This window comes from Rhagoletis pomonella, unplaced genomic scaffold (assembly GCF_013731165.1).
Source record: "Rhagoletis pomonella isolate Grant_MI unplaced genomic scaffold, Rhpom_1.0 Rhpom_scaffold_05222, whole genome shotgun sequence".
Classification (NCBI taxonomy): Eukaryota; Metazoa; Arthropoda; class Insecta; order Diptera; family Tephritidae; genus Rhagoletis; species Rhagoletis pomonella.
The window spans coordinates 1-12,849 of record NW_023463765.1 but is presented as its reverse complement, the minus strand read 5'-3'; the positions used below and the strand labels follow the sequence as shown (position 1 = coordinate 12,849).

The window sequence follows — 12,849 nt, the reverse complement described above, 5'->3', positions numbered from 1 at the left end:
ACAACATAAGTACCTTAATACTTTTGTATCTAGTACTTGGTATTTAAAATACATATTTTTAAACACAATTTCATCCGTCACTGACGTTAAAAGTAATTGGATTCCATGTATATACTTTGGAATTTATTCGTGGTCAAATTTGGTTAGGAGCAAACCGGTTTTTGCCACGTGCCACCTTAGAGGTAATTTTTTGTCTCGAAACCTTTCACTTTCTCACCTTGCGGGAGAAACCAACGAAGACTACAAAATAATAGAAAGCAAAACCAATTAAAACCATATTGAGTTACTTTGGAACAAATTTTCGTCATTCCTTGTCCAGTTGATGTTGGAGACAGACCGGTTTCAGCGTTGTGATATCTTGCGTGCCATTTTTAGTTCTCCAGTGCCTACTACAAATTCGTACAAAATTTCGACATTTAATATCTGAGCTTAATGGCAATGAAAAAACTAAAGCCCTCGTTTGTAAGGCGCTTTAGACAGCATCATTTTTTTCCAAAACGTAGTTAGACTACACCAACCTCATAGTAGCGTTCGACCATGCTAAGAATAGCAGAAATATCATATTGCAAAGAGATTCCTTCGGACGCCTTTTCTCCGCCTTTGACAGCACATAAACAATGTCCAAACGGCGTCCCATTAATTTGCGTTGCTTACCACATCACAGGCGCCTAAGCCGACAATAAGAGAATTCTTTTCAAAGGGCTAACTAATTTAATACCACGGCGTGATTGTTGAAAACCGCGAAATTTTTTATGTAGTTATGTCAAAGATTTGGCCTAAAGTTGTGGCAAATGTGCTAACTCAAACACATATACACGCACACATCTATCCTTTGGCTCATTAAAATTAGTTTATTTATTTCAACTTGTACTATATTTATAAATAGTTATATACAGTGAGTGTCAGACAAAAGCGTAAAGAAAATTTGTGTTAACTTTTTGAAAATATTTTTTTTGTATTTAATTGTTTTTTAATTTTTAATGAAAATTTAGTTATTTAGGTAGATCCATAAAACTCAAAGTTTCTCACTTTAAAACAATAAAAAAAACGTAAAATTTGCATTAAAATTTCACAGTTCTTATTCAGATTTTTTAGAACTTTTTTGGCTCCAAAATACCCTTGCTCTTTGACATTTTTTTTTTTTTGTTGGCGGTGCGCACAATTTCTTTCATATCACACCGTCAACAGAAAAAAATTGCCAAAAATCAACGACATTTTGTAGCCACCTCAAATTTGAACTTTATTATACTAAAATTGAAAAGGCTTTAAAACTGCATTCCAAAAAAAAATAAAAAATTCTGAATGAAAAGTGTGAAGTTTTGATGGAAATTTGAAATTTTTTAAATTCTTAGAAACTCTGTTTTTTATGGATTTTATACGACTTTACTGTACGATTTTCACTGACACTCACTGTATTTATGTACATACCTAAATATATACATACATGTTTCAAAACATTAGTATACTATACATTTTTGCATGGTGTGAAGTAGCTTTCGTTTTTTACATATTTGCGTACATACATACATACATACATACATACTAAAGTATTTACATACAACGCCCGTAGTTTATTTGGTTTGATTACAATTACGGTATTCGTCGAGTTGGCACGCGAATGTTTATATTTGATGAAATCTTCGAAGGGAACGTGCCAAAAATTACTTAATCGAAATTCTGCAATACGAGTACATAATGAAAATAAACTAAGATCTTTCAACGCTTAACATAATATCTGAAACAAATATACAAAAGAATAGAGATTGCCCCGCTTTTGGCTGATTGCAATATGAGCGAAATCTAGTGAAATATAAGCTTAAAAAAATATAACCTATGACAACATTTTCTCAGACCCGGTCGTATACATATGTATATGTACATTCATACATACATATATGTAGTCATTTTCTTCTGTTGATGAATTTATACAATTTTTTTCTACATTAAGTCCCTTTTTTTCAAGCAGGTTTTAAAATATATTCGTTCTTTACACACAACTTTTCTTCTAAAAAAATGTCTTTGAAGGGCAGACACATTTTAAAACCTACTTGAGAAAACGGCACTAAGTAGTACAATTTGTGTATGAGGGACCCAAGGGTCTGTTCAGGACTAACTGAATATTCGGTCAGTATGAATTAACGGCGCCTGTAGCCGAGCGGTTAGAGGTGCGCACTACCATTCCGCAGTACCTGGCTTCGATCCCTTTTCCGAGCAACAGCTAAATTAGAAAAAGTTTAACAGCGGTCGCCTCACGGCAGGCAATACCTTGAGAAAGCTTCTCATAAAACCATTTGACCCTCGGAGTCGGCGTAAAATTTGTTGGTCTCTCCATTTGTGTTATAACATCGGGACTCACACTACAAATAGGACGAAAAGCTCGACCAAACACTAACATATGTGTCAACGCCAATCGATTATGGAATCGCTCTTTATGATCTTAATAATTCTGAACTATTCTTCCCGTTGTTATCCAGCAGCGAAAATTTAGGATTACTTATAATGGGTTTGCCATGAAGGAAGGAATTTTCTTCGCCTTCCCCTATTTTCGGTTTCCGTAGCTTATTTGATGGAACAACAAAACGTCGCACAGTGTTCCGTAAAGAACAAGCTGAGGGAAACAAATTATTTGCGGATATTTTGAACGGTGTACTTAGGCTTTTAATTTCCAATATAACCTCGGTTTTTTCGAATTGGTTCCTGTTTACGAATTATTCGGAAATTCGGAAAACTGAGGGTATGCACCTAAAATATCCGGACCCTTAATGCGGTGGACGAACGTCTAGCCACAATCTGCATCAAGGCGAGATTCTTCAACATCTCGCTCATTTGTGGTCATGTCACGGCGTAAGAGGAAGGGGAGGCGTCCAAGGATCTCTTTTATGAGCACAAATGGAGTGAACATATGAGCGCTGCCGCCGACAAGATATCGTACCTGGCGATTTCAATGCCGTCATCAGACACACACGACACTGTGGACAGTTACAATTTCGAAAAAGTAAAGGACTTTGTTTAATAGCCAATAATAAAGTCAGCTTTTGAATTTAGCTGAGAATCACTTTTGCCAACAAGTGTTACTTTGGACTGAGTAGACAATTGAGAAGTACTACTACTAAAATTCAATTTGAAGTAGGACATATCAAAAGGAAAGAAATTATTAATATTGGGAGGAAAAGCTCACCAGCGGCCATCGAAGAATGGGACATATTTTAGAGTTAGCCAGTCTTTCTTAAGCTACTTTTGGCGGGGTAGTCTGTTTCATCCGTTTAAGTTATGCACAGTGGATAGCTCATGTTCCTTCGCGGGTAGCAGTTTTCCTGCAATTAAAAAATTTTTCATAAAAATCATCTGTGTTTCGTGGTATGTAAATATTTATGCAACAATTATTGTTGAGCACTTTTCTTTTGCGAAAATCTTAAAGTGTCATTCCGCATATGGAAAATACGCACCTATTCAAACTCTCTTACTTTTTGATTTGTTTCTATAATTTTTTTTTTGTTATTATCCAAATGTGCGACAAGTGCAATAAAATGGAATCCGCCACAAAGGCACAGCAGACATGCTTCAATCACACACTGCAACAACACTAAAGCAATTAAGAATCGCAAATTCCAAAGTGATGCGAAAGTGATTTGTGCCATATGCCGCAAGTGTGCTGTTCCCCTTACAGCCGGTGATCCATCGAAGTGGCAAAGGACTGGACGCCAGGCGTCTGGATGCAACAGCGCGACGCTGGCTAAAAGTCTGTACGTGGAGTGTTTTGCTGATATCTGGCATTTGGCGAGAGTGGCAGCGACCGAATTCGAGCATTTCGAACGTTTCGCGAATACAAACAAACAAACAAACACGTGTATGTATTGATGTCTATGTCGCTGTGAAATCTGTAAGATGTGGTAAATGTCAACGTCTCAATGGCATGCCAGCTTAAAAATAGAAATGTTATTCTTGTATTTTCCTAAGGAATTGCGCAAGTAAATATAGACTTGGGTGCAAGTTGAATATAAAACGTCTTTGGATAATGGAATTCTCAAAGAATTTGAAAGCAAGTAGTGGTGCTTGCATACGAATATTCTGCAGTTCAAGTGGAGAGGCATTCATTGCGGTTTTAACGGCAAGAATGCTATGTTGCCTATTTGATGGCAAACTACAAGAAATTCGAAAACATATCGCCAAATATTCCAGTGGGTTGCTAGCATAAGTCCAAATAAAGTTATATTCATACATACTATATACATACAATAAATACATACATACATACATACATATATTCAGTGCTGATCTGACTGCGATCGCAGTGAAGTCAGCGCCAATTATAATCTTGCAGATGTTGAAATAATCGAAATGAATCTGTTTACACATCCAAAATTAATTGAAAATCGTGCCGAGGTGAAACGCCAACCGGCAACGACGAGTCCATTTAATGGTGTCGAGTCGACAAGAGAGCGCCTATAAAATATTTTACTCCTTATATATGTACATTAATACACATTGCATGGGAAGAATAGGAAAATAATAACAATTGACAAGAGCGCGCACATGTTGGAAAGCACTTCTCTCCCGCTCCCACTGCCCCATCCGCTGTTGTGGATCCCACAACGCATTTTTGGCGAACCTATGCGTACATATGTACAAGTCTGTAAATACATATATACATGTAAGTATGTCCGCATTGGGGTAGCATAATTATTTTTATGTGTGCGTGAGGAAATCTCTGAATGGCCCTTATGCACTTGATTTTTGGTTGAGCTCTTCCGAGGGAGCGAAAGCGCTACGACTTCTATGCAACCTGCCTCAGTCCGCAATGCGTTGCCTGTTGCGGTACATAATGGATGGTGGCATGGGTGTGTGGCTCCATCGCTTTTGTGGCATGATTGCTGGTGAAGTGCTTAATTGATTTCGTGTCAATTTGGAAATACCATTAATTATTATTTGTGGCGCAATGAGGCAGCTTTCAGTGATTTTTTGTGTGGCAGGTCGGTTCCCATTGTGTATCTTCATTAGTTTTAGCATTTGCATGTGTTAATTGCTTAATGTCATTACTCAGATATAATTAAATTTGTGAAATTTTTCTCCTTTCCTTGCAGACACCATGGAAAACAAACTTGGGCTCATCTTATAAACCCAGCGGCTCCAGTGCGGTAAGCGCAACCATTTTCTTATAATTTAAATGACAACAACTTTCTATTTTTTTCTTGCTTGCAGTACACCTCGCGTGATGATATTGGCAGCAGTCGTTATTCTTCTTTGGCTTCGCCGAGCACATATCGTCCGTCCTTCTCTGGCGGCACTTACCGCATCAAGCGCGATACCCCTTCCAGTCTACAGACACCTTCGTACACAAGTCGTTACACGCCGAGTTCGTCGAGTCGCGCGACTCCTGTAGTTGACTCCTCCACCGATATCGGCGGCTCAAAGCGCTACACTGCAACCGCCACAGGTAGTCTTAATAAGTATGGCTCGTCGCGTGAACCAAGTCCTGCCGCCCTCGAAATCACAAATCGTATGCGTAGTCGGGAGCCTAGTCCAGTCTCTCGCGCGCTTAGAGGAAAGTCGCGCGATCCGAGCCCAGTGGTCGACACCAGTTGTAAAATTGGCTACGGCGCGCTCAACTCATATCGCATGTCAACGCCGAAATCATCCAGCACTTCGGGTTACAATGCACGTTATGGCAGTGGTACATCCGCGGGGCGTGCGCCAACTATGCCGCCGGACACCTCCATTTCATATCTTACGGCCAGTGACTTTCATGCGCGTTCTGTTAGTCGCGCGAGGGAGAGCGCTGCTCGCAAATCCAACGAGAAGGAAGTCGATGAGGAGGCGTCAGAAGAGCCAAAAAAGTTAGAAGAAAAGAGCGAAGATGAAAGCAGTTCAGAGGAGGAAGAGAAAGAAACATTTACCTCGGTGTCGGTGGTCACACGTGCCACGTCTCCCACGCCACCCGGCAGCGCGACAACTGTGCAAAGAACGCGTCGCATTGATATTGCAAAAACAATTGAAAAGACCATACAACGGTCAACATGTAAGCGAAAGACTTTGGATAAGGAAATACAATCTGACCGACTTGATGACTCGACGCGTTACTCGCGTTTCGGTCTGAGCAGTCGCGTGCCCTCATACAGTCCGCACTCGGAGAGTCGTTACACATCCACGAACCTACGATACAGTTCCAGCCCGTTATCGTCTGTTTCAAAGTCGTCCGCCTCAAATGTATCTACTGCCTCCGGCGGCGAGCCAAAGAAAGAGGCCACTGCTGCCGCTAGTAAAACTACACGCGCTACCGGGAACACAAAGTCGAAGCTGTCTCCTCCAAAGGTTGTTCGCATAAGCTCACGACAATCTTCGGTTGAAAATCTCACTGCCAACACAAATGCCAATAAGCCACCAACTGCACCGAAGGCTGAGTCACCCACCAAGAGCAGCTCCAGCAGCGCAAATGTGCCAACGAAGCTTCCGAACAAAGATTTTCGTAAATCCGCGCTGAATGTTGGCCCCACAGATCGGCCGCGCAAGTCCCGCACACCCAGTAGTGGTACGGATTCGGATGCAGTGCAGCAGGTTCACAACGATCTGGTTAACGGGACCGCACAGCGCAAAGATCGCTCACCGAGCGCTGGTTCAGAGGCAAGCAATGTATCGGCTGCGTCGAGTAGACGAGGAGCGACAGGTGAGAATAAATCACGGCCACGCTGCCATGCCAAAAAATCGTCGTCGGCAACGTCATCACTGAGCCGTCATAACAGCAGCAATAATTTGAAAAATAGTGCACACAAATCATGCACCCCATCGTCATCGTCTTCCACTTCCACTTCCACCTCCACCGTATCGTCATCGAGCGGCGCGGAAAGCGCTGGGGAACCAAAGAAAGCAAACAAAAAGCAAGGCAAGAAGAAGAACCTCAACACCCACAACAAAGAACATGCAGCCAACAATTCGAGTGTGACAAAGTGTGCGAGAAGCAGCACAGGTGATTCTAATGATCTGCCGTCGCAGCGGCCAGCGGCTGAAAATAGCAAGGCAGCACAACCACCGCCGCCACTGAGCGCAAATGATACGCGCTCCCCCCAGATAGACACGGCGGCAGCGGAGGCCGTTGAATCATCGCGCACAAATTCGAAATCGCCACTCACCTCCTCCCAAGAGAAGACCTCTAATCGACTGCAGAAGTTGTCGTCTGTGTCGAATTTTTTCGTTGCTCGTCAGAGCGATGTAAATAGCGAACCCATTTTCATCGAAAGCTCTGAGAATTCAGGGGGCGACTCAGAGACGGGTCAGCTAATTGGTAGCAGTCTTACGGCAGCAACCAAATCGAACGCGTCGCCAACGAATAACGCGACCACAACGACAACGACTGATCCTGTCAGCGTAGCAGCAGCTGAAGCAGAATCAACCACTACGACATCGAAACGAAACTGTTATAATTCGAGCCTCGACAACACAGAGGATACATCTGCGAGGAGTCAACGCAGTCTAACGAAATATAGCAACGAAACACAAGATCGCAGCAGATCTTCGGTAACGAAATCGACTAGTACACACTTCCCACACGAAACAACCGTTACAGAAACGGCGCTAACCAGCGAACAAGTAACCGATACCTACACCACTACGGCTACCACGTCTGCGGAGGAGCCAGAGGAGTCCAGTTGGTGGCAAGACACGAGTCGACAGATCGATACAGCATCTGCTTTGGGTTACCATCAAAAAGACGATATGCGCTTCAAGCTCAGGCACATCGACTCTGGCGAAACGGCGTGGTGGTTACGCAATGATGAGGACGACACTTTGGCGGATGATGATTTAAGAACACTCAACCAGGAGGAGGAAGATCAGAGCGAGGCCACTACAGCTCCTACACAGTCGCTGACCAATAATACGAATACGAATACGCAAAGCTGTAGTGATCAACGCAATGCATCACAAGCGAAGTACAGTTGGTGGACGAGCGACCAAAATGCAGGGAATGAAGATGGAGGAGGGCACGAAGCGGTCGCGCACAATGAAAATGATCAAAATGAAACGAACTGTGCGACGTACTATAAAGTAAATGGAGAAGCTAAGCAAATCGCAAGAAGCCACTGCACCCCAGAAAAGCCATGGTGGGGCGACTCAAATGAGGACAGCAAAGGCGATGATAAAAATAATGGGCGATTGGAAAACTCGAATAGTTCAGGTAAGCAAAATGGCGCCATTCAATTGAAAATTTGTCGCGTGGAATCTGGGGAGAAGTCTTGGTGGCTGAGTGAGGCAGAGAAGGAGCGGAAGAACTGTGAAGAAGAGGCGGCCGTCGAAGCTACCATAAAACTACCCACACGAAAAGCCGGTAACTTGGAGCGCTCATCGAGTAGCAGCAAGGAAGTGAGCGATGACAAACGTTGGTGGATGTCTGGCCCAATGAAGAAGCAGTTCACCGTCCAGCGCGTTGAGTCGGGAGAGCGTGCCTGGTGGCAGCAAAATGACGAGGAAGAGACAAGGCACCAATCGCCACAAAGGCAAAAGACGAATTCGAACCTCGCGCGGGCCGATTCCAATGAAAAATGTTGGTGGCAAGAGGACAATGACGATGACAAGCCGGTCAAAAGGCCGAGCACGCGAACGCAACGTTCTGACTCGGGCGAGAAAGCCTGGTGGCTGCAAGATGACGTGGAGGAGAAAGTACAGAATGGAGTCATCAATAATTTGAGCACAGCGGAATTGGATGAGGTATCAGCAGACGAAGCCAGGGGGCGAGATTACGCCGACATAGAAGTGCAACATATTAATGGGCACGTAGCTGGCGCGCAACAACAAAATTTTGGCACCGAACTTAGTAATTCGTTCAATTTCGAGTATTCAGAACGACCGCCACCATTGGGACAATGTGCCAGCCCCATTGCCCTTGAGCAAGTCGCCCCTCAAATGCCACCGCAACCGCCAACGCGCAATCTAAATCAATGTAAATCGCCTTACGATAACATTCCAATGTCGAAAGTTCAAATGAATCACTACTATCAGCCCCAATACTCAACTCAACCACAACCGCCCACAACACAATCATCAATACCACAACAATCACCTTACTACCACCACCAATCACAACAACAGCAACAAGCGCAACAAACAAATGATTACTACACACCTTATGCCAACAATAGCAACAATGTTGGCAACATCAGACAAACGTTTGTTGGTGAGAAGCTCTTCATATCGCGTCATCAAAATATCGATGAGCTTTTGGGTGGTTCGTGTCGTCCATTAAGTCCGCTCTTCTTGGACGGCAGCAGCAGCGCCAACAGCTTTGCCACAGTGCCGGCGAATCGCAACGTCTTCTTAGAGGAGATCACACCCGATCAAGTGCGCATACATGATAGTACAGCGCAAATGCCGGTGATTCAACGCATGGAGAGGTGAGTACAAGTACTGGTAACTAATGAGCACTGCTGGTATGAGTGTGGTGTGTGTTGAAAAGCTTATCGGTGTTTGGAGGTTGGTGTTTGTGAGTTAATGAATGGAAATTGAAATTCTGTTTCAGTTTTTTTTGCCCTTTATTAATTTATTTTTTATTTTCGTTTCTTTTTCTGGATATTAGGGACGAATGGGATAACTATGGAAGTGGAAGTGCAGCACAACCGATACCGTATTATGAGCAGAAAATGGTGAGTGAAAATAATTTTGCATTCGATTTCGTACTGATCTATTGTGTGCGCGGGTATTGAGTAAAATTTAAGTAAAATATGCAATGCTAAAAATTTCTTTAGAACGGTTACTATGTTTAATTAGCTAAAAAGTCGCATTGAAAAATGGGGAGAGGCAATTGTAGGTATCCAAAGAAATATTTTGGCCGGAATTGGGCATTAAATAATATTCGTGTAAAGACATTGTATCTGTTCCCACATAATGTTTTTTTAAATAGCACAAATTTTTTGTCATTTCAATGCCCAGTGGAAATTTGACTAGAGAAATAAGTTTTTTTTCGTAAATGCTTTCATTAAAGTAGTTTTTGTGATTGTATACGTGTTTTAGGAGTTGAAATTATATATACATATCTAATATTGCTTCCGTTGGTTTAGTGCGCGACCGCCATTCATCCATCGAATGACTTGCAGCATCCTTCCTTCTTGATGGCTGTAAGCAGTTTGTTCACGGCCAAGAAGGGGAGATAGAACTCCACCTAATCGACACTGCCACTAGATCAGCTTGCAGTACCTGGTTTATTCTACAAGCGTGCCCAGCCCCGAGTCAATGCTCAGATACATCAGCGCTTCCGAATTTGATGAGAACATGATGCTGTTGAAGGTGTCATCGGTATCTAGGATTGTTATCAGGTTATATGTATTTCTTGAAAGGCATTGATATTGTAATATGCCATTTTATGCGCTTTTCCCGGGGACTTTCCCTTGATATAAGCATGCTGTGCTGTCGCAAACTTGTTCGCGACTGGGTCCTTTAAATATTGCTTCATATGCCGAACCTGCGTTTTTAGTCTAAACGGCAATAAACTTAAGCAGGGATCACCCGATTTGTACATTGTCCCAGTTACAGCGTGGTGTTATTAGGAAAGTTGTTATTGGACTGAACTCATTATGTCTACACTACCCCTCTCTGTGACTGCCAAAATGTACAAATCTGTGCCAATGCACAAATGGAGTATGGGTCTAAACTCAAAAGAGTAGAGTTTATGTGTGAGCTCTCAAAATTTGCGGACTAAATTTCTTCTGTGCCTATTCGGTATGTGGTTAAGAGTAAGAACTCTTTCTATAATAGCACACAGATATTTTTGCTACATTCACGGAATTGTGGCAGTTGGATGAGTTTGACGAGGTATTTTCCTCGCCCTAACGCCGTGAGAGGGAAGACCAGTATATTTGCATGTATTTATAAAAAAAAAAATATTTATTGTGCCAAAAATTAGTGGGTAAGCACTGTAGCCAATGGTCCGCAAAAAACTCCGAAAGCAGTGTCTGAGCATGCCATCCAATTATGACTTAAGAAAGTTTTATTACAACGCGGTTGAGAAGTGCGTGGCAAAAATCTCAAAAATTTAAAGAAGGAAAGTACATAGAATGCATTTAGGCAATTCATGTTAGTAGTCTCGCCTAAACACTGGGCATAGCTTCAAGGTTTCAATCTGCTCTTTGTAGATAATTTGTTCTTTCGCTAACAGTTTACGATTTACTATGGGTTCGCCCTCCTTTGTTTTGTAGAGCATCAAGCTTATTAGTGGTACCAAAATGAAAGTGCTTCTTCCCCTGTATCTGTCCATCTGCATTCATGGCGCCCCGGAGAATAACTTTCTAGGTCTACCTCAGTCCACATCCGTGCAAAAATCCCTTCATTACTCTACTAATCCTTGCTGCTTACTTTAGTAAGGATTAGACGTGGATTAGAGACTTAAGCCACTTAACAGTAGCAAAAGTTTTTAGTTCTTGAACTTTGAATCGTCTCCTTGTTGCAGAGGACCATCGATGTGTATATGCATACATAATAATAAGTGTGAATCAATACATATTTACGTACATACGTATGTCTGTGTAGCCAAAAGACTTCTGCGTATCGAAATCGAACAGGTGGTTCATAAAATTTTTTTGTCGATTATTTTGGATGGGTGCCAAATTGCTTATAGAATTAAAAGAATGTGTAAATCATTCAAAATATGACACCGCGATTTAAAATACAAACATTTAAAAGAGGTAAAGAGTGAAGATGAGTGGATCAGAATCAAAATCGCCAAGATTTTCTATAGCAGCACAACAAAAGCATAGTCCTTGCGTATAATTTTAGAATAAAAAATTACCATTAACGATCGTCAAAGGTCAGAGAGCTACGCGCTTGCACATCAGCAATTTAGTGATAGTATTTTTGCCTGCATATATTTAGACATATCAACATACATACATGTGTACATACATGTGACTCACGCACGCACAACATTGCTGGGATTTCTACGCTGGCTGATTGCCTCTTCTGCTGTTGCTGATTCAATTACGCAAAGAATTAAAGTGAAGTGAGATAGAGGACTTGCCTTGATTTCTCTGAACTGTGGGGCACTTGCGCGAAATTTGTTTAACAGTCACTCAATTTGACACTTAAATTTTTCTATTTTATTACTTCATTATCGCACAGGCATATTTTATTTTAGGTATCGCGATTATATATACAAAAATATGTATGTATGTACTTACTCGTATGCACATTAGTATATATGTAAGTACATACATACATACAGCTACGCGCATGGCTATTTAATATTCAAATAAAAAATCTTTCAAAGTTGAATGTACTTTTGTTTTTTATGTTCTTTGATTAAATTTACGAGGCAAAAATATGTTTAATTTGAACGAAAACAAAAAGCTTGGCAATATTGACAAGGCAAACAGTCGGCATTATTAACTTTAATGTTTGTATGCAGGGAAATGCGAAAACAAATTTACATGCATATTCACGTACATACATACATATATAGTATGTATATGAGCAAATCGTACGACTTGTTACATTTTTCGGCAAAAACGTTTTTTTTGGTCGAAAATGAAGACACGCTTATCTTGGAAAATGCATTATCTTCAGAGAGGAACAAGAGTTCCAACGCGAAATTGTATTTAAATGAAAAGTTGAAAAAGATACATCTTAATAATCTTAATAATATTATAAATGTGAATGTAGCGATGTTTGGATGTTCACGCTTCTGTTCCTCAATCACGTGAGAATGGCAAGACGGATTTTCTTGAAATTTGACATCCAGACAGCTAATAGTCTGGAAGGAAGTATAGGCTATCGATATTTTTCGATAAATCGATATATTTCGATAAATTTATCGATAACTGAGTTATTGGGTGTATTTGTTCAATATGGGTATCAAATGAAAGCTGTTCATGA

At 41.4% G+C, this 12,849-nt stretch overlaps 1 protein-coding gene across 1 annotated transcript; it reads left to right on the top strand.

Moving 5' to 3' along the window:
* Positions 1–5,063: 5,063 nt before the first annotated feature.
* Positions 5,064–9,629, top strand: LOC118755063 (serine-rich adhesin for platelets-like; the record flags this gene model as incomplete). The annotated part of the gene is made up of 3 exons (XM_036489916.1): positions 5,064–5,135; positions 5,200–9,380; positions 9,563–9,629. Coding segments are annotated over 3 exons (4,320 nt in total), but the record flags the coding sequence as incomplete, so codon positions are not given.
* Between the last annotated feature and the right edge of the window lie 3,220 nt (positions 9,630–12,849).